This window comes from Bactrocera oleae, chromosome 2 (genome assembly GCF_042242935.1).
Source record: "Bactrocera oleae isolate idBacOlea1 chromosome 2, idBacOlea1, whole genome shotgun sequence".
Classification (NCBI taxonomy): Eukaryota; Metazoa; Arthropoda; class Insecta; order Diptera; family Tephritidae; genus Bactrocera; species Bactrocera oleae.
In genome coordinates this window covers 18,590,969-18,614,551 of record NC_091536.1, presented here as the reverse complement: position 1 = coordinate 18,614,551, position 23,583 = coordinate 18,590,969, and the positions used below count along the sequence as shown (strand labels likewise).

Sequence of the window (23,583 nt, the reverse complement as noted above, 5' to 3'; positions counted from 1 at the left end):
AAATAATGATAAGCATAACTTAATTTAAAAATTAATTAACTTTTATTTAAGTAATTTTTTTATAGTATGATTTTGCCAGCCACCCAAAGCTTTTCTAGCTAAAATTCATATTTTTTAAAAATTCAAAAGTATTTCGATATAAAAAGTTTAGAAAGATTGGTACGCTTTTAACAAAGTAAACACCCGCTAAACACTCTAGAAGTGCATGAACCATTTGATATCTTTCACGTATCACTGCCAAAATAAGCAAATTAAGTAGAACGACAAAGGCAGGTGTATTACGTTTTTTAGGTCAATGAAAGTATAAAATTAATAATACAAAAAAAAAACACACTAGCTAATCTAAAAAATAATAATAGATTTGGCACATTGATAACATAATAAAAAAAGACAGCGACAAATTAAACAAAATCAAAGTGGGACTCAACGAAGCTGAGACATACTTATTGCTACTGATAAGAAATCATAGCGATTAATTTATCACTTTTCACCATCGAATTATGTAATAACGAAAATAAAAGTTATCATTGACCCAAATTGAAATTCGGCAATAACTGCTTGCAGCTGACTAAGCAATATTTCAGACATGAAAAACTAACGGAAAAAATTATTAAATTATTATGGTATTAATCACACACGTGTGTATTTTTTATAATATTTAGCGAAAATTGTTAAAAGAAAGTAATAAATATTATGTTATATAGTTTATTAATCTTCTACCATTGGAAATTATAAAGAAACTGTACCGCAGAGAACTTTTTTCTAAAGATACGTGGTTTATAAAACATGACAATAAGTTAAACTTAATTTAAAAAAAAATAAAATAAAACAAGTAAGGAAGGGCTAAGTTCGGATGTAACCGAACATTTTATACTCTCGCAAAGTCAAATGGTATACTCGTTTGAGATTTCTTTGTGGATTGACTGATATTTTCGGTAGAAGGTCAACTATAGGCACTGGGGTCCACATATTTAGTACTTAGGGGCTTGAACAGTTTTGGTTCGATTTAGAAAATTTTTGGTCACAAGGTGGCATACTTTAAACGTATTATTCACGCAAAGTTTTACGCCGATATAATCATTGTTGCTTGATTTGCATAGTGGAAAGTGAAAGAATCAAGTGGTATTTAAAATGGTGTCATATGGAAAATAGGCGTGGTTGTAATCCGATTTCGCCCATTTTCGCACTATGACATAGAAACATGAAAAGAACGTTATGCACCGAATTTGGTTGAAATCGGTTAAGCAGATCTCAAGATATGGGTTTTCACCTAAAAGTGGGCTGTGCCACGCCCACTGTCTAATTTTGAACGCGGTTCCTATAAAGTCATCTTATACCATCTCAGAGATAAAATTTAATGTCTCTGGCGTGTTTAGTGCTTGATTTATCGCGCTTTTAGTAGTTTTTAACAGTACCGTTATATGGGGAGTGGGCGGAGTTGCCACCCGATTTCAACTATTTTCACACCGTCAATAGAAGTGCTAAAAACATTTGCTTCCAGTGAATTTTGTTATTATAGCATTAGCGGTTTAGGAGATATGCACATTAAACCTATTAGAGGCGGGACCACGCCCACTTTTTAAAAAAAAATTTTAACTGCAGATGCCCCTCCTTAATGTGATCCTGTGTACCAAATAACAGTCTTGTATCTTATTGCGGAGCTTAGTTATGGCAAGTTATTTGTTTTTGATTAATGGCGTTTTGTGGGCGTGGCAGTGGTCCGATTACGCCCATCTGCAATACCAACCGTCTCACGGTACCATGAAACATGTCTACCAAGTTTCATAAAGATATCTCAATTTTTACTCAAGTTAGAGCTTGCACGGACGGACGGACAGACGGACAGACGGACGGACAGACGGACGGACGGACAGACAGTCACCCGGATTTCAACTCGTCTCTTCATCCTGATCATTTATATATATATAACCCTATATCTAACTCGATTAATTTTAGGTGATACAAACAACCGTTAGGTGAACAAAACTATTATACTCTGTAGCAACAGGTTGCGAGAGTATAAAAATTATAATTACCACAAAAACTAAAATTATTTTATATACAATACATAAGCATTTGCAAAATCAAAAATAAAATTAAAATCAAAAGTTAGTGAATAAAAAAGTAGAAAGTATTAACAAAAAATAAGCCGTTTTCACTAAAAAAACTGAATAAAAATAGTTGCAAATTGAAAACAAAAAAATATTTGTTTATAAAAACGCAATTTTTGTTTAAATTCAACGCATCTCATTGGAAAGCTGAAAAAAATTGTAAACAATGCGCCGTCTAGTTATTTTTAATGAAATACTTTTGTTCGTATGTAATGTTTAAAGGTACTTTTATCGAGCGTTGAAATTTTGAAAATGCATAACTCCAAAATATTTTAAATTGTGTCGAAATTAAAAAATACATGTCCAATACTTTACCTCAAGGAAAACACAAAATAAAATGTTTTGTACGAAAAAAAAGTTTGAATATCAATTTTCGATGGAATGACGCATATATTATACATAAGTACATATATATTTTTTGTTAATATTTGGCTTGGTTAATACAGTTTTAGATATTTTTTTTTTCGCTTGAAATTATTGTTTTCGAGTTTATAATTTTTTTTCGGCGTTTGAAATAAATATTTCAACTAGAAAGCTAGTTTTTAATAAGAAAAAATTAAATCGTTTAATTAAAGAAATATCTTTTTTGTGCGCAAATATTTATTTTTGTCTATCGTATATTCGCTGCCATTAAAATATTTCAAATAAAATATAAGGTTTCGAAATAATAATACTTTAAAGCCAGATTAATTTTTTCTCAATATCTTTATTATTTTCGATAATTTCGATTTGAGAACAAAAATTGTTTATTTTAACATTTTTCAAGTATTCTGACAATTAAAAAATAAAAATAAAATCAAAAATCAAGTGCAAAAAAATTCAACATCAGCACTTAAAACCACTGTAATAAATTCTAAACAATCCTTAAAAGCCACTTGAGTGCCATGCGTGAGTGAAAAAATCAAATATCAATACAATTTTTCAATAAATTACGCCTTTGATGTGAGAAGCTCGAATTACCACTCGGGAAAATTGAACGACTGTATACTTAAGCGATCGGCTTCGCAATAAAGATGTAAATTAGAGGCGCATAAAATGTATGAAATATGAGAGAGTAATCGAAATCAAGGCAAAGACGAAAGGAACAATCGAAAACTAACAGAATAAAAGTATTTGTATTTCAAGAAATCTGTAAATAATTTTTGAAATCGTTTAAGAAAAAAATCACAAATCACACAGTACACACAGATACAACTGCAAATACACCCACTCCGGTGCTTCAGTTGACCATCTCTGTTTGACCCCAACTGGGTGGAATTGAGTACAACACTGCCAATGCATGGCATACTCTACGCTGTGGATGAGTGTGTGTGTGAGTCAAGAATATTTCGGAATTTGAAGCGGTACAGCGCCACTTCGAGGGAGTAAAGTGCAGAGTAAAAGTGCAAAACGGTAAAAAATTTTGTGTCAGAGAAATGCGGGGCGCGATGCGAAACGAGTGAAAAATTGAATAACTTCACCGCTTAACCTCATAACTTAACCTCAAAAACACATAGTAAAGTAAGTCAAGTCAACAAACCGTAGCTAGCTGCTAAGTAGTGTTGGTGTTGTTGTTGTAGTTGGTGATAGTGTTACTGCTGATGGCATAGCTTTAATGACAACTAAATGAGGGGAATTAAAATTTGAGGCAGAAATTGGAAGGAAAGTTAGAAAACAAAAAAAAAGTAAAATAATGTTAAAAGTGATAAAAGTAAAAGAGGATATTTATTACTAATTTTATGTAATTAATTTTTTCAATTAAAAACTAATAAGTAGTAAGAAAACAAGTAAATTAAAGCATACATTTGAAATTTATAATGCAATAACACAGTAAAAGGTTATATGCTCTAATGGTCCGATATCGGCAGTTCCGACAAATGAGCAGGTACTTGGTGAGAAAACGACGTGTGCAAAATTTCAGATCGATAGCTCAAAAACTGAGCGACTAGTTCGCGTATATACAGATAAACGGACATGCCTAAATCGACTCAGCTCGTCAACGTTTCCTACTGGCTGTTACAAACTGCGCGACAAACTTAATATACCCTGTTTAGGGTATTAATATCTAAACTTATTACATAAGAAATCTTACAATTAATGCCGAGTAGCTTCAATGCAGCATTTTCTTTTATGCATGCATGCACATACCATATACACATATGTATGTACCATATGTACTTGTATATGTGGTAAATGTCAGTCAAATGAACCAAAAATAAAAAATAAAAAACGAAAATAAATAAAAATAAATGGGCATTAAGCAGCAAAAGTAACACACTTGGCAAAAGCAACAACAAAGCGCGCATAAAGTTTAAGTAACAACAACAGACAAAAACAAAAACATTTAGGTCATCAATTCATCAATTTACACTCGCACCACCGCCACCACCATGGCCCCCAACACATTGGGGCGATGGACTAAACGGCAAGCAAAACTAGTTGGAGCTCCAGCGGCGTGTGTGTGTGTGTGTGCACACAAGAAGAAGTTCTATTCTTGAATTTTTTTTTCACATCTTACACTTTCTTAGCTTTCTTCGCTGCCGCTTGGTGGTGTTCTTTTCATTTCAATCAAATTTATTTCGGGTGTATTATGCGTTTCAAGTCGTTCAGCGTTTTGCTTTCGGCTTTGTCGGTTAAGTGCTGCAGACGGGCGCTTTATTATTGAGCACTCTTATGTTCTAATTTTTCTTTTTTAGAGCTTTTGGAAGCTGTTCGCATACAAGTTTACGTGCATTTTTGTTGTTCTTCGGCTTTTATCGTTCTATTTATTTGAATATTTCGTTGTTGTTGGTGGTGTTTTTATCTTTGCTGCTGGGCTGCTAGTGCTTTTCATTTTTGGCTACATGAGAGAAATTATCGTCATCTGCAGCAGCAACAACACTAGTAATAATAATAACTACAACAACAATAACAATATTAACAACAACAAAAAAGGAGGACAGCAGCCAGCAGTGCGCGAGCTGAGCAAATGAGGATGCAAAGAAAGCAACCAAATGTGGCGTAAAGTGAAAGAAGCACCAATGTGGCTCAATGGCTCGACGGCGCTGCAGCTCCACGCCGCGCGGTAGACAATTAGAATTGTGAAAGTATGCGCTACATATACACAAACACACATAGTTGTTGCTCTCTTGCCACCTCTAAGTACTAAGTTTGGTTAGATAATGGAGGTTATGCTCGCAGTGTGGCACTCGTACCACGATGTTGGCCTCGCTTTTCTCTATTATATTTTATTGGCTGCTGATTTGTGTTTTTGTGTTGGTGAAATTTGCTAACATTTCGGTCGCTCAAATGAGGTTGCCGTTTGCCCGTTTGGAGATTTCATTTGTCTAACATTTTTTCATTTTGTTACAGTGACAACAGAAAAAAAAATACCAATCGATAGCAGTAATGAGGTCGATAAATATGTATGTATAGTAACAAAGATATTGTTTTAGGAAATCACTTTAGAAATGCTAATACATATGAGATAACAACAATGCAATTTTATGTACTTTAACATATTGATTTATGTAAACTCCACTTGAAGTAAATGACGTACTTTGTTAACATAAGCTCAAAAAAAATTTTAAACAGATATTAAGCGCCTGACAAAAAAAGGCATCTTTCAACTATTGGTTGATTTTATGCGTTGTTACAACACAGAATTTGTCAAATAATGTTGGTAAATGGTCGCAACATAAAATTTAATTTTCAATAAGTTTTGAAATAAAATTTAAAAATTAAAAATTTTTTTTAAAGTTAAACAATATAAATCAATTACAGAAAATATGATCATTTGGGTTATTTACATGCTTACATTCATCATTGGTGTTTGCTGTTGTTTTGTATTTTATAATTTTATATACATACATTTTTTTATTTTAAAATTTCGTACTCTCTTCTTTTGTCATTTTCTATTGATTTTCTAAGAAGGAAAAAAATTATAAAAAAAATTGTTACCCACATTTTATACCCAACTGCTTTTTTAATTCCCGCCGTTTTTTATATTTTGGCTGGCTGGCGAACGAAATAATTTATGCAATAAGAAGCTTTTCTCTAATCAGAGTCTCCCATTCGAGAGAGAAAAAATTGGCGAGTATAAAAAATATATCAGAAAACCTCTGTCCCGGTTATAGCGATATCTTTTGTCATTTTCTATAGATTTTGTAAGAAGAAAAAAATTATAAAATAATTTGTAATAATAATGTACAACAGTGTCGTTATTGAGTTTATGTTTTTGTTGTCTTTTGTTAAAAATCATTTTTAGTAAATAACATAACCGATAACCAAATTTTGAACAAGAAGCACAAACCTTTACTAATTCATTTAAAACAAAAATTTCGATTAATTTTAATTTAGGCTTATAAAGGGCGTATTATCGTAAAAGTTGAATACAAATATATATAAGAAGTATGTAAACTGTTTTTGTATGATTTATGTATCAAAAAATATTGAAAACGATTAGTCATAATCAATTACAATAAAAAAATGAGCAAGATATCCAAATAATATCGATTATTTATGTTTTGCTGATTTCAATGTGTTTGCTGAGATACATTTTCTGTGGATGTCAATATAATAGAACTAAAGAAATATGGCACAATCACTCTAGAGCCAAATTAGGACTATTTTAGAGGAAAAAAGAAAATTGTGCGCGCAACTGAGGAATAAATGATAGCGACAAATTAAATTAACAATAAAAATAAGCTGCATTAAACAAAAACAAACGGTACTTTAGGGCAATGACGTGGTTAGCCGTTGTCGTTTCCCCCATCGTCATCAAAACTAGTGACGCAGATTCTATAAGAATGGCGTTTATTGTTGTTGCTGAATTTTTATCAGACACAATACTTTTATGCACATAGATACGCCATCGCTCAATTATTTGTAAGCTCCACACACACAGCCGCATTAATTTGTAATAAATATAACACATATACGTATGTACATATATATATATATATATATGCATTTAATCACGCCAGCATTTGCGTATGAACGTGCTGCATGTATGCATGTGTGTACGGGTGCAAAAGTATTTATAAGCTCGCTTTCAAGGCCTCCAAAGGCAAAGACGACTGGCTTTTAGGCCGCGATGCGATGATTCAGTGCATGTGTGATCGACTGGCTGGCCGCCTGCCACCCGCGCTTGTATGTATGTACTTGCGGTTGTTGGCATGTAATTGGCGCATGTTGTTTTGATTGGTATTGTTGTTGTCGGCGGCGCGGTCGCTGCGGCCCCTATAGCGCTGATAAGCCGGCTATAGTTTCGCAAATACAATACATTTCTGCAAAACCGATACAAAAGCGCTTGCTTAAGCAGCGCACTGGAGTAACGGCGGCGAGCGCAGTACCTAATCGTGCGCGTTGAACAAGTGAGCAGGCGGTGGCGCAAATCAGCCGACGCGCGTGTTGCGGTTTAAGAAAAATTGCAAAAAAAAAACATCAATTACAATAAAAGTGTATATCTGAATTTACAAGCCAATATTTTTGCGTCGCCCGCGCGTCACTTACCGTCCGCTTGCGCGCCCATTGCATTTTGCTGCTTTCAGCTTGTATTTTGTATATTTGCATACGGTGATTTTTCGTGTTTATTTTTTTTATTTTATGTGCCTGTTGAAATTTGCGGTATTTGTTGCTGTGCGCGAGACGCTGGGATTCTCGGCGAATGCATGTATGATGCGCGCGTGATTACTTACTACATCGACATGTGTAACGGCGTGTGCGCGCTCAGCGCCTCAAACAAATATAGGGCGTCGGTCTCATAGCAGCCAGACTGTGTCCTTGACGCCGCATGGACCTGACGGTGCGGTGCCTCATATGACCTATTTCGTATTGCGCATTTTTTTTGTGGAAGCTCCATTTCATATATAAGTATTTATATTTTTTAATTTCTATCTACCAGTGCACATACATACGCACATGCATAAACATATTTGTGTACTTGATGTTTGTAAATTTAATTTTTTCATGCTTTTTCTCGATTATTTTACGTTCTTTGTGATAATCTAAAGGCCCGCCAGTCAAGTCAAGGCCTTTTGTAAAATGTGCACGACATTATATTCGCACACAAACATTCGTAGATATGTTTGCTCAGGGCGAATTTCGGAAATGCTTTTGATAAGCATTTTGTAGTAAAAAAAATATTGTATTGAGATTATTGGTAAATTCTAAAGAAATTGCGCAGTTTTTGAGTAATCACCATAACTAATAAATACATTTTTATTTATATATATATTTTTTTTCAATATAGAATATAAAAACTCAAAAAATCATAAATTATTGTTGTTCTTGTAACAACATAAAACATATGTTTCTAAAACTGGATCAATCCTACATTTTATACGCAACTGCCTTTTTAATATCCGCCGTCATTTTTTCTTTGCATTGCAAACGAATATTTTATGCAACGAGTGGCTTTTCTCTAGCTAGAGTCTCCCATACGCGAGCGAAAAGATTTCATAAAATGTGTAAAAGATATAGCAGATAGTATAACCAGAACAGAGGGTTATAGCGATAACCTTTAATTAAGGCATTAGTTCGACATTTCATGCATTTTTTTTTACACTTGAGTTAACCTTTACGAAAATTTCGATGCCGTCACGCTTAACGACAAATCGCTCTCAAGGTTTTCCAGCCAATTGCGCAATTTTGCTTTGGTGTGAAATAAATTTTATTTTCTTTTTAGTTTTAGGGAGGATCCCACAAATATGCGCCAGGAAGTGGCTGCTGACCGCAAACTAAAAATAGCTTGCGAAGAATTAAAAGAACCACACTGACTCAGTAACGCCAACAAGAAGAAGCCATACGAAATACCAACACACTTTGCTGATAGCAAAGAAAGAAAAGCCAAAGGAAGAGCTGAGAAAATTGTCACATAACTTGGACGAAACGGAAATTTGTGTGAGGTTAAAATGAAAGGAGAGAGGACTTGCCACAAAAAGCTACGCTTAGCCACAAAAATAAAATAGAATAAAATACGCAGTGAAACATGTAAATTGCAAGAAATACGATATGAGTGGAAATGGCGTTTAAATCGTATCTGCGTCGAAAGCGAAGGGGATGAGGAAACCAGTGGCAGCCATATATTTTACGCAATTTATATTATTTTTTGCACCAGCAGCGGTCAAGCAAACTTCCGGGGTGAGCAAAAAATTAATAAAAAAAATTTAAAATATATAAGATAAAGAAAGCTTAAGAAACGCATTTCCTTTGGCTTAAAATATTACTTGTATCTTACTAGTGGCACGCAAAAAGCCAAAACAGCAGCGTGAACAAGCGTAAGGCGATATGGACACCCGATACTTAGGCAACGTGGCGTTTAGGTAGTATTTCCTACACCGAAAAGCAAACGATATTGCACGACAAAAAGTGTGAAAAGCAAGCAAAGATTGTTGGCGCACAATTGTAAGAAAAAATATCACAAAACGCTTAAAGTTTGAGTATTTCTATGATTAGCACTTGAATTTCGAGTGAGTGTTAGTTTTCAAAAGCTCAATTTTGTTTTAATTTTAATATAATGTGCGTAATTACAGTACGAAGTAATTTTTTTTTATTTGAATATTACAAATAAATCTATATAATATAAATTGCATGGAATGATTTATTTTTTATAAGCTTAAATTTCTAAAGTATATACATATATGAGAGCTAATATGTTCAAAATTTTACCAAGACGCTTTATTGTTCAATGCATTTGTGCAAAATATTATATTGTAGTTTTGTTTTGAGTGTAATTATTATCGAAAAGTTGGGATATAATATAATATAATCGTTTTTTATTGTATTTAAGATTTGTGTGTGTGTTTTTTGTTTGCTCATTTCATATTATTTCAGTTAAATGTTGGAGTTGCCAATTTTTTCTTCTTATTTTAATAATTTTAGGTTTAAATTTAATGCGCTCTTTTACACAAAATAATGTAAAAGTGCTCAAGCTAATGTAGTCATAACCTAAAATCGTTCAAGCTAATGAAATCACAGCTTGTTTTGGGAAGGATATAAGCTGAATACTTATAAATTGTGGAATGAAATGAAAACAAACTCTCTAAGCACATCAAATGACATGGACTTGCTCAACAGTTATTTGTATGCGGAAAAAGTGGCCCACGCTGGGGCGTGGTGAATATAATTGACCTGCGACCTCAAAAAATAAAAACATAATACTAATAAAAATAGAAACTTAACAAGCTCAGTGCTGACGCTCACAGTAGACCCGGCGAGTTTAGTTGCAAACACCCACACGGACAGCGATATAAGTATTAAAAACCACACGAAATAATACGAGTAAAAAACAAAGACAATAACAACAAAAAAGTAGTCCAAGTACACAAGTAATCAAAAAAGTTGAAAACACATGGTAACAGGGCAGCGGCAAAGTGCTGGAATACTAAATTACTTTGATGAGTTAACTAATTTATCGCATGCAAGAAAATACTTGATATTACACACGAATCGCAGCTGGGATAAAAAATAAAAACGAAATTGCGTGAAAAACAATCTAGCAAGGATCTTTAGACACAAATTATCGACGGTGGAGCGTTTTGCTTGGCGACTGACAGCCTCGACGCCATTGAGTGTCCTCCAAAAGCGATAAAAAAAATAAGAAACGACAAAAAAACAAATATTGGAAAATAATGCGAGTATAATGACTGAGCCACAGGCATACAGATTTTTGTGCGTTTGTAAAACAATCAACGAAAAAACGTGGTGCACAACACATGCGCGTAGTAAGCAATATGGAAATAGCACTAAAATATTTAATCAGTAGCAACAAGCAGAGCAACAGATAAAAAGTGTACAGTAAAAAGGTATGAAAGGCGGCGCTGCTGGAATCGCTCGCTATGGAATTCAAAGAAAGTCAAATTAACCCAATTAAGAAAGTGTGTGTGCTTGTGTGAGAAGCTACTGGACAACGGTAATAAACAGACGTGCATGTGCTACAGAGTACAGTTCTAATTTGTAAAAATAATAAAAAAAAAAAAAAATTTTAAATATTAAAATTAAAATAGGAAAATTAAATGTATATTGAAAAAAATTTAAGTTTAAAAAAAATATTCAAAAATAATAAGAAAATTTTGTATATTGAAAACAGGATAAGTTAAAAAAATTAAAAGCAAAGCGAAACTGGGCCAACTGAGGTATATTACAGGTAAAGAGCATGCTTAGAGGGCGTCAAGTTGACAATAAATACTGCAGTTATGTCCTGCTACTGCACTCTCTCGCTCCCCACCACATACACATAGCACAGTGGGACACAATTAGATAGCGTTTTTGCTGTGTAATTTTTCTTTGACCCTTATGCCATCAGTAACAAGAACAATACCTACACATACCATTACCAGCGTCCTCACCGCGACAAAGTGTGTCAATCAATATGGAAATGTGCTCTTGCATAGAAGTAATAGAATTGATTTGTTGCATATTGTTGTTGCAATGCTATGGTGATGGTGATGGTGATGATGAAATGGAGATACAACAACAATAAGCAAGAGAAAATAGGTTTTACTCAATGATTTTGATCTCATATTCGCGGCGATGGCAAGAGTTGACGAGTACTTTGGACGTTACAGTGGGTCAAAACAGCTTGAGAATGGGAGATAAGTATGTAAAAAGTTTTAAATGTTTATAATTGATAAATAGATGTCAGACGCAGGAATTCTTAAAATAGATATAATATTATTATTTATTTTCATGTATTAACAGCCACAAGAAAAACTTAAATAACAAGATTATTTTTAATGGCTTTTAAATTTAAAATTAAATATTACCATTTTTTTATGGAAATTTGGCATGAATTATGTTTCAATATAACGTTCAAATAAACATCAAAAACAAAAAAATCAAATTATATGTTTTGCTTTGACTCAACCCACTGTGCAGCATTAAGGGCAACAAAGCGTTTAGGAGCGGCCTCGAATAAATTTAGGGCACGCGATGAACTTTTGGAGCAAATGATATGCACAAAGGATGGGCCAACCGAGGCAAGAGTGGAGCAGAGGGAAGATATGGAGGTGAGTCGCTATAGAATTACTTTTATGTAGTGGCAGTAGTTATGTGCAACAAGGCAATAACCGCAGCTATTTGTTGCGCATACCGAATTCAATGTTGCGTGTGACACCCTTTCTCTGGTTTTTTTTTTTTTTGGGTTTTTATCAAATTTCTCTAGTTTTTTCTATCTAGACATTTTCTTGCATTAGCTCTATCATGAGTTTGTAGGTTTTAAAAATAAATACAATACAATATGTCTGTATTTTTTTTATTTCGGGTTTTTCTTTTATTACCTTTTATTATCACAGAAATGTGCGGCTGCAGCGACGGCGTTGGCGGCGGCGGCGTTACAAAATTCCTTAGAATTCGGACATTTAACTAATAATACTAGGCACAGAGGAGATTGTTGTTGTTGTTGATTTTGATGATGGTTTTGTTGGTGAATATGATGATGATGTTGTTGGTGTGGCTGCAGTTGTTGGTTGTTGCTACTACCACTGCTGCCACTGTTTTGAAGATGATGTTGTTGTTGTTGTTGATTACTTGATTGTTGCAAGTGATGTTGTAAATTATGATTATTTTGCTGTTGTTGCTGCGGTTGTGGGAAACGTGAATGTTGAGGAATAGGCTGTTGCTGTTGTTGTATTCGGTGGTTATTTGTTGTATTATTTGTTATGTTGTTATTATTTGTCACTTGCTGATTGTACTGCTGTAATTGGTGATGTTGTTGCTGTTGCTGCTGCTGATTCAAATGCCGCCTAATGGATTGGTTGATGCGATTCGTTATCGAATTGGTGAGAGCGGAATGATGGTCTCGGTGGTGGCTATGTTGCGGCAGGCGGTGTTGGTGGCAGTTGCTATTGTTAGTGTGTTGTTGCTGCGGGGTGGATGAGATACTAGCAGCGGCGCTTGATGTGGCTGCCGATGCAGCCGCTATGCTGCTGCTGCTTGGCGCTGTAAGTTGTTGTTGGAGGTGGCTGTGGTTATTCTGATGCAGATTGTTGTGTTGTTGGTTGGGATGGCTGTTGTTGTTATTGCTGTTGCTGTTGCCGCCGAAAAGACGACTGGCAATTATACTGTTATTCAAGTGGTGGTGATTTTGGTGGCTATTGTTATTGTTGTTGTTACTGCTACTACTATTGTTGCTACCGTAAATACTGGCAAATAGTGAAGTGGGCGTGCCGGCGAAATTGGAATTTGAGATCGCAGAAGAGGATGGCGGCGATGCTGGGGAGGAAGAAATGGAATTACTGCTCGGATTGTTGTTGTTGTTAGACGCCAACGTTGAGGAACTGTGTGAACGCTTTAAAATTCTGTGCAAATTATTGCTGAACGCTTCCTGGAGAATGTTGCTTGGCGAGGCCAAGTGTCGCTGCAACGTTGTTGTGCTACTTCGCAGGTTGCTGCTGCTACTACAATTGTTGTTATTATTGTTGCTGTTGCTACTGCCGCTACTACTGCTGGCGCTTACACTCGTTGCTCCACTTTCGAAATTTAGGTGACCCAAATGTTGCTGCAACACCGAAGGCGCTTGCTGCTGCTGCTGTTGTTGATGCAGCGTTGGCTGCTGCAATTGCAACTGTAATTGAGGCAATGTGGGCACAGCGGCCGCCGATTGTGGCGCGTGTTGGTGACCTAGCGTTGGCTGATGTTGTTGTGCTGACGGCTGCAAATCGCTGTTGCAGTAGGACGACAGACCGCGCAATGCCACTGGTGGCGTCGATATCAACTGTTGCAGGCGACTGCAATTACTATTGCTGCTACCACTGCTACTGCTAGCCAATTGACGGCTTACACTGCTGCCACTCACTTGGGAACTGTTATTACCGCTAACACCACTGCTACTGCTACTGTTGTTGCAACTACTGTTACTGCTGCTAGCAATCGCATCCAAGAGCGGCGATGTAGCGGACGAGGCGGCTGCTGCTATTGTGGCAACTGTGCCTGTGGTTGTAGGCGATATTGCGGGGCTAGCTACGGTGTTGGCGCTTGCGCTTGCGCCTGCAGCTGTTGCTTTTGCACCAATTAACGCTGCACTACTTACACAATAACAATTGACATTTGGCTCTGGTTCTTGTTGTTGCTGCTGCTGCTGTTCTGGCGGTTGTTGCACCCGCTGCTCTGCGTTGGAATGCAACAATTGTTGCTTCACTCGCTGTTGTTGCTGCGGTTGTTGTTCTGTTTCTTCCACGACCAACACTGGTTCCTCGGCAATAACGTGCTCTATGACCGCCTGCTCTGACGGCGCGACAGCCAGCTCGAGTTCACCCGCGACACTATCTAAGATATCGACAACATTTAGATTTCGCTTTTTCTTGATTTTAACAAATGGATCAAACATTTTACGTTCGTCGTTGGCGACAATTTTGTCCAAAAATTTATGAGTACTGCACGAACTCGTGTAAATAATTTAAATAAAATTTTATTTATGTTTTGCCACTGGCCCGTTTTGTTTTGAAAACAATTATATTTAAACTATTTAAATATGTTTATTTATTTCTGTTTATTGTTCAATTACACAATAAATTTTTTATCAGCACATTAGCTAAAACTTTTAAAAATATTTTTTTCTAGTTTTTCTCATGTCACTTTCCAGTTTAGTTTGTACTGTATGTCACATAAGTGTAGTATAACATTTATTTTATAATTAAAAAAATTTTGCAAATAAATTTGCACTTTTCAAAAACCTTTAATTTACTAATTAAACGTGTTTGTTCAATAGTTTTTTGTTGAAAATTTTGCACTGCTTGTTTTTTATTGCTCACAATTGTGGAAAATATGCAAAATTTCAATTTTAGAAATTTGTTTTTACTGCTAGAATTAATTTCGTCACTAATATTATTTTGTCAAAATTTACTTTGTCACTAATACTTTTTGTTTGTCACTAGTTTATTTTTATCAACGAAATTCTAATTTTTTATAACACGTTTTTTTCTGCTTTTTACACAAATCAGTTTTTGTGTTTTTCTTTCGTTTATATTTACATATAATTTTTAATATATTTTCTTTACGGTTTTTCAACACTTTTTGCCAGTGTAGGACTCGTTCTCTGGCATGTGTAACAATTTTTTTTTAATATGTATGTATATATTTCATACAATTGCTTGCAATTTCAATTATTTTTTCGATTTTTCAATTCTTTTTCGAAATTCCTTTGCACACTTCTTAAAACAATTTGTACCTTTTTTCATTACATACACACACAGACACAAGTATGTATATTATTTTACTGCTTTCGTTATTTTCAACGCGTGAGCGGACCGTCAACTTGTTTTAAGCGCGATTAGCTTTTGCAATATTTTAGTTTATGCTTGGTTCTGATTTACTTGTATTTATTACATTTAACACCTATTTGTTTGACGTTGTGATTTCATTTAATAAATTCCACTTTTATGCACGTTCGTTAGCCGAAAAACTCTACACCCAATTTGTAAATTTTTGCTACTTTTTTACTTTTTGCTGCTGCTGCTGCTGCTGACTGCTCTCGATGAGCTTGCACGCTGCTTTTGAGGCTGTTAGGTCACTACACAACTGGCGAGCGTGTATGTACATGTATATATGCATATATACGTAAATATTTTATATTCATGCGCTGTTTGTATGTACCAACGCTACTGCTACTGTTCCCGCTGTGGTATTTTCTATTTCGTGTGTGTATACATACATACATACATGCGTATATTTACTGTTGCTTTGTGGGGGCGAACGAGGTGTTTGGTGGTAACTTGGCTTGCTTGCTGTCTGGCTGATAGGTTGGTGTCCGCACTAAAATGTGTAGTAGTTACGCAGAGGCAGGTTGAGGTACACAAAAATAATAAAAGTTCATCTATCCATGACGTTTGGAGTCTCTACTAACCGCGCTAAAACGATCCGCCTCGCTTGAAAGTTACCGTACGACTAACTTGTCTGTTGAAAACGAACGAAAAAATGCTGTCTGTAGCAGCAGCCGACGCAGCTGGTTTGGTGGCCAACTGAAAGTGCACGTCAACGGCGGCGGCGACGTCGACAGCTGCGCTGACATGCGCCTCAACACGACGACGCTGAGCATTGAGCAAATCAGTAAATCAAGCAGCGTTGTATAAAATTAACACAGATACACACTAATACAAGTGCATATATACAAACATATGCACATTCTTATGTACATGTGTTTTTGTAAATATGTATGCATGTACTTGCGAGGGGCGAACGAACCAGCGAATGAGTGAACGAACGAATAAACCAACAACAGCTGAGGTCGTGAGTCGCACGCAGAGAGAGGTTGAACGGTGGACGTCGGTGTACCAGTCAGTCAGTCATACTCACTCAATAAAATTAAAAAAAGGTGGAAAAAAGAGTAAAAAATAAAAAACGAAAAAAATACTATCAGCCCAAGTCGTCGCTGTCGCTGTCGCTGCAGCCGACGACACTGTTACTCGCATATAGCGAACAACTACTGAGTGACTGCCTAATAAAACCCTGTGCTTTTGTTGTTATTATTGTTATTGCGGTTGTTGCTGCCACCACTACTTGGTGTTGCGTGCTATAATTGCTGTTGTTGTTGTCATGTTTGCCCTGCTCTGCTTTTTAACGTGTGTGGGGAGTTTCAATTCGCGCAAGCATACTCCGCGCGCCCCTTATAAAAAAAATGCAATTTTTTCTTGTTGTTTTTGTTGGCATGTACATACATACAAATGTATTGGCTCTAGCGCTGGCCCTCGTTGGAAAATGAGCACATAGTTCGGCTGCACAGTGACAATAAGTGTAAGTAACAGCAACAACAACAACTACAACAACAATGACGTTAGCAGAAGCTGTAGCCGCTTTAGCAACAACACCACCAGTTCAAACAAATAAAAGCCAATTTAAAGGAAGCAACGCAATCGGGCAACAGAGCGCTGCAGAGCAACTATTTAACACTATGCTCTCAATCTGAAATACAATAACAGCTACAATATTAAATTGAGCACAAAAACTCAAGCGTGTTGCTGTTGGCGCAAGCGAAGGCGAGGCAATGCCATTGCAGTTGTTGCTGCTTGTTGTTACAATTGCTGGCTGCGCGTGAAAATGAGTGAGCAATGAATTTATGACACAACAACAAAATCATTTTTTTTTTTTGCTAAGTGGATTTTCTTCTGTTAAATATATCTGTTTGTATATTTGTGTATATTTGAAATGCTAAGCAAAGATTTGACAGTCACACGATTGAAAGTGGAGTGTCTGTGACGAAATGATAAACAAAATCAATTTAAAAATTTAAAAAACAGATGAATAAAAAGAAAATAAAAGTTTTGTGAAAAATATTTTAAAAATTTTATTTAAAAAAGCTAAATGGTAAAACAATAAATTATATTGAAATAAAATAAATTGAGGTTATGAAAAACAAGGGCAAAACCTAAATAAGACATAACAAAAACTAATTGAATTACTAAATTAAATATAACAAAGAATTGCAAAAAGTCGAAAAAATAAATAAATATATACATATGCATGTATTGTACATGAATTAGGATGGGTAAAAAAAAACTAATATTTTTTTAACTTCCCGCTATTGGTTTCACCCCATTTTGCAAAAATCGAGTTCTCAACAGATCTCGACGTTTTGAGGGTCGAGGAAGCTTCCCCGAACATTTCTACGATGATGTCCGTATGTCTGTATGTATGTGTGTGTGTGTGGATGTATGTGACCCTCTTATAACTTTTAAACGGCTCAACCGATTTGAATAAACTAAACGGCATTCCAAAGGGTTTCATTGCACTTGAATTTCGTGTGAGTTTGGACCCAATCGGACCAGTAGATTTTGAGAAATCAAAAAAATTTTGAAAAATCGTTTTTTTTTCGAATTTCTTCCAAACGACTTGACCGATCGACACCAAAAACTAATCAGTTCTAAACCTTGAAGAAACACATCGTTTGCCGCAAACCGGGTCGAAATCGGTTGATTTACTTACTAGATATCGAAAACGAAAAATTTCGAAGAGCTCAAAAGCAGTGAAAAAAGCGAAATTTGAACGTTAGCGTATGAAATTAGAGGGAAGTTGCAGGGATGGCCCTTGAGGCCAACCGTTTTCCACATTTTTTCATTAGGTAATATGAAAAATAGGTTTTTAGACACCTCTAAGAAAGTCTTTGCAAGTATGAGCTCTTCATTGTTGTGGGAGGGTCCTCAGCTTTCTATTTTTTTCTTATTATTAGATAGAAAAATACATATATCGCTTCCAACAACTTGAACAAATATCTCGTTTCATAGATTTTGTAGGAAATTGAATGCTCTACAAAATATTTTTTGTAAACCTAACCGTTTAAAAAATATTAACGGTTGACTATTTAAGGCAAATTTTTTTCCTTATAAATTTTATAACTCAATAGAAAATCTTTTTAAATTGCAAAACTCATAGTTTGGTAGGAAATTTACTGCTCTACAAAAATGGCCTTAGTTAATAAATTAAATTTAAAAACAACTTGTAGTTGCGTACCAAGAACTGCACAATGGGTCAGAAGTGGAGAAAATAAAACCAAAAGTTTCTAAATATGTTTGAGAGAAGACAATAAACACACTGAATATACTATTAACACACAAAAAGTGCCATTAACAATATAAACGATAACTTCGATGATTTTTTAAAACAAAATTTTTAAAAGAAAAAAACTTATAATTGTATACTTACAGATTTTATAGTAGTTAGAAGAGAGATAATTGATTTGGAATCATACCTGAAAGAAGAAACAGTAAACCAAAATTAGTAAAAATGTAATTATTTGATTTTTTTGTTAACGAAACTGAACGCATGCTAATATTAAATATATGCATATGTTAACAATTATAACAACAATATGCAATTTGATTTGTCTAATTTCTGTTTAACTGAAAACTATTTTTCAAACTGCAATAAATGACTTGTGCCACTGCGAAGACGATCTTACTTGGTAGACCAGAGGAGGTGTTACTTATGTTATCTTAACAACAGGTGCATCCAGAAAACATCTTTCTAATGAAGTTGATACAAAAATTGAAGTTCGTTAATAAAGCTTTCATTTCAATTACACCGAATATTAGGTAATAGGCATATGTATACATACATTGCTGATCAACATGAGTTATGCCACAGTTTCTATTCCGAAGGAGTACTTTGTAGCTCATTTGGCTAAAAATTGTCCTTTGGTTTTATAGTTGCACGGGGACGAGAAACTACATTTAAGTTTCTTTATCTAAAGTCTAATCACAATCGGACGATAAAGCGATGAAGAGGCTTACTAAACTCGAGGCAATTACGAATGCTAGGAATGTTACGAGCTTGTTCTGAGTACTGATCGGCGAAATGAGCTCATGGTAATTGAAGAAATCACAGCCAATTGCGGAGCTAATCCATGCAGAATAGTAAGAGTTCGATTGTCTAGAAAGTTTTGCAAAAAAATAATAATAATAATTTATTTAAGCCTCATTTTCATGGTTAATAATCAAACTAACTGACTATCTATGTCTATCTAGCATGAAAAATCCCATTTTATGATTTCAGGAACTTTTACGCAAATTTCGATGTCAGCGGCGACACGGCTTACGAGAACCACCAAAATCAATTTTATGTGCACCGTTTTGATTTTCCCAACATTATATCGCGAAAAAGTACTTTTTATTCATCTATCTATGGATACTTTCGCACCTTAACAGTCTTAGAATGTATTTAACTTGGGTTAACATTTTCAATCTAACCTAACTTAGTGGCACTTGTTAGCGTATCATTTGAGAGTAAAGACGAACGAAAAATTAAGTATCACTGACTCATCAAGCGCAGCTGGTATGGCTTTTGTACCAATAATTTCAAGAATATGTGTGGTATAGTGAAGAGGATCGCGAATTTGAATATATTACTCTTTTACAATACACTGTGCAAATCTAATACTTATGTATACATATGTATAATATTAAATGTATGTACATATGTTAAGTAATTAAGTATGTGTGAGCGTGCGTGCAAAAGTGAAGTTAATAAGAACAGCTGCGTGCATTGATGACAAGTGCACAAACGGTTGCATGTGTACAAACATTAGTACACACAGATGTACCCTGCATAGATATAAAAAAAAGTGTATTTATATGATAGCCGGAGTGAATTTATTGCAGTACTTAAAGCGGAGCAGACCTATTAGGTTATTAGAATTGCTAGATATATGTAAATGCATGAGCACTATGTTAGGGTGGTCCTTCTAAAATAATAATGAGCTATGCTTAGCCCACTAATTATATATATGCATTACATATGCAATTTGGTCACGATTAGAAACGATTAAGATGTTGGCACTCTACTTCAAACTAGGACCGTACTTTATATGTGTAACTGTTACCTGCAGGTTTAGTAGGTTTGCCAAATCAAAATTCAAAAATTTTCATTTCCTTTCATTTAAGGACCACCCTAAGCTGCATAGGTAGACAGGCAGAAGAGTGACTACTTGGCATATATACACACCCGTATATGCATACATAGACATATATGTACATACATACCTACGTAGGCATGTCTTTTGCCACAACATCTCGCCAAGACACAACGCCGGTGGTCAAAGTTGTTGCCTGGTGTTGACAACAACCGACGCGACTAAGTTGTTGAAGACCAACCGCAGTCAACAGCAACAAAAAAAATTAGTAAAATCCAGAGGATCGCTAGGAAAATCTAAGATATAAAACGTTAAACAAACAAGCGAAAAGGAAACGAAATGAAAACAAAACAACAAGCAGAATTGAGAAGAATAGCAAACATACATGACACACACTTACATACGCGGACTCAAATACTTAAGTAGATGCATAAGTGTGGTGAATCGTTAGCAGCTAATAAAATTTCACACAAATAAATATGAGAAACCGTGTATTCGGAGTGAGGAATTATAGCTTCGGTTGCATCGTGGGCTTAGGTACACAGCTAGAGATATTCAAATTTGTTGTTATTTTATTTATTTTGAGCTTAGTTAGATATTTGAGTCGAATGTGCAGATATTCATTCGTACCGAAAGCTTTACACTTATACCGAAATTGCTAAAATACGGCACGCCATTAACGTGTGGTAGCACGTGGATATAAATATCCTTGTAGTCATGCATATAAAAAAAAGTATAATTTTTATGCGATTTTTTATTGCAATTAATATGCCTAAAATAGGTACGTATACCGAATACCAATTTCGTGCCTAATTGTTGCCGCATATCGTTATGCTTCGGAATTCACCACTTGCCTACAAATTATTAAGTACCGTTATTCGTTTATACTGTTGCTTACATATTTTCATATACCTTAAACCAATTTTTCAATTTCCTAATATTTTACAATTTCCATATACATTAAACGAAAATTTTCAAGCAACAACACAAAATGATGCCGTGATTCTCAAAATAGGTACAGAACTGTACCAATTTCCGTTATCTGTTGTCTTAAAAATAGTTTAATATACAAAATAGATACGCATACCGCATTTCAATTGTAAACTAATTATATTCGGTTAGATTTTAAATTTCAGCGGCCACGATATGTTAGGAACTATTTTTTTACGCTTACCGGTTTACCGATTTTAGTTCGAAAGCTCTAAAGTGTTTTATATTTAAATGATGAATGGACGTTAAAGAAAGTACTGCAATGCAAAGCACGAGCTCAGATCGCATCTATTCCGCCGCGGAGGATGCATAGAACTCATACAGTAAATTGCACCAACAAAGAGATAAATGTAGGATCTATAGAAGAGTGAGGTTTATATACTTTACGAGGACCTTTCTGGCAATGCATTATCATGCAAGTTATTCAGATATATATGTACATAGCTGCCCATGTTATTACAAGAAACTCTACTCCACATATTCATGAGAAATCTTTCCGCCAAAAACCATAAAATCAACATGGAAAGCAATATACATTTGTATGTATGTACTAGAATAGGTCGGTACCCAACTGAGGGGTAAGGTATTAAAAAATCACGAACTTGAAGAGACTATTTGAAAAAAATAATTAGAATTAAGTTTCGAAACATGTCATCGGCATGTGACAGTCTGTAAGAGATAAGCTGCAAATACGGAACAAACCATATTGAAAGGTGAGAACCGAAAAAGAAGCCTTCGCTTGAGCGTATAGGTTAAAAAACTGTAAGCATATGACGGCAAGGACGCGAGTTAGAACGCGTATTTTAAATAGAAGATTTGTAAGCAGATGCATATGTATGTAAATCATGGTGTGACAATGTCAGCTGAGCACAGAGTGTATTTTGAGACGATATGGTATGTTAAACCACTGAGATATGCTTCGTTTGCATAGAAGACAGCTAGACAGCGGCAAATTGCAAATCGGTTAGTCACAGGCACAAACACACACACACACAAATGTATACATAAGCCGCTACAAGACTGCTAGAATTACATTCGAATGGCATCTCTCTGGACTGACTTTTATGCGTCCACATAGAAATAGTAGCTGCGCCATTTATGTGTAACGAATGCGGTGTAAAGGCGTTGCGACACGCCATACAGCAGGCGAACAGTCAGTTGGCAGGTCGAGGCACAGCGTGTGCGGGACACAGTTGGTTCAAACGACAGGAAGAGGATAAAACCGGCCGCACAGGAAGGTAGGAAGCCATACACGAGCGAAGCGGTTGGCTATTTTGTTGCCGCCAGCTAATATTGCCGGCGTTGCTGTTGTCTGTAACCGCAAGAATGATACACATGCGGTTGCGTTTGAGAACTTTGCAAGAAACGGCACAGCCGGGGTAGCCGGTTGGATAGTCGCACGTAGTCGTTGAGTAATTGTAGCAGAAAGAAAACAAGACTAAGCCGCCGGCAAAAAAAATAAATACAAACACATTTAAATAACCATGTTGAGCAAAGTTAAAATACACAGCGGCAATAGGCGGTTGAAGCTATCCTGTCATCCTAGCCCTAAGAAGAGTCTATGCTTTTTTTATGGTTTTTTTGCTGTCTATAATTTTTCCTCAAGCTATCGGCATCTTCAAACTCACTGATCTTTGCGTGCGTAATGCTTTTGTGTCACGGCACATGCTCTCGTATGTCAGCGTGAAGAATTTGCTCTTAGGCCTGTTAGCATCTGGGGAAGCATATGTCGAGTGTTTGCTGTGAACTCAGACTAACCGGAGGCTTGTTGCCTCTGTAATTGGCTTTGGCACAGTGTCATAAACAGCAACATATTTTAAGTTAAAACTGTTATATCTTAAATTTTTATATCCTACAGTTTTTAAGCTGCAAACTGACGAGGCTGTTTGATATCTTAGTACTTCTAGTTTTAGTCATCAAGCACGCTAGCCTGTATTTTTTTGGCTACGCTGTAAAATAATAGTCTTTTAAGGGTCTAAGTCGTTTGATCTGATCTGAGATTCGTAAAACTTAAGCAATATTTTAGTTATGGTAATGACGTTTGACTCTTAAACGATACATCGGAAACGTTGGAACCAATGGACAAAGTATCGTAGAATCTGTTACATCAGCCCATTTAATTCACTGTACAATATGTATAGTTTTGTTGGCTTATCAAAACCGGATGATTTTCACATTTTTTAC

At 35.5% G+C, this 23,583-nt stretch overlaps 1 protein-coding gene across 7 annotated transcripts in view; it reads right to left on the bottom strand.

Moving 5' to 3' along the window:
* Nucleotides 1-23,583, bottom strand: part of rdx (BTB/POZ and MATH domain-containing protein rdx) — a 166,987-nt gene that overhangs the window by 26,421 nt on the left and 116,983 nt on the right. The window contains exon 1 of one of the 7 annotated variants that reach the window (XM_036377891.2): nucleotides 18,705-18,750. The exons of 5 other annotated variants lie outside the window; for them this stretch is intronic. Coding sequence is in view for 1 of the 2 variants with exons in the window: in XM_014247905.3 (XP_014103380.3) it covers nucleotides 12,350-14,397 (2,048 nt within the window). In the remaining variant the exon portion in view is untranslated. Of the gene's footprint in view, nucleotides 1-12,349; nucleotides 14,642-18,704; nucleotides 18,751-23,583 lie in introns of those variants that run through there. One more of the 7 variants, XM_014247905.3, reaches the window with a different exon arrangement.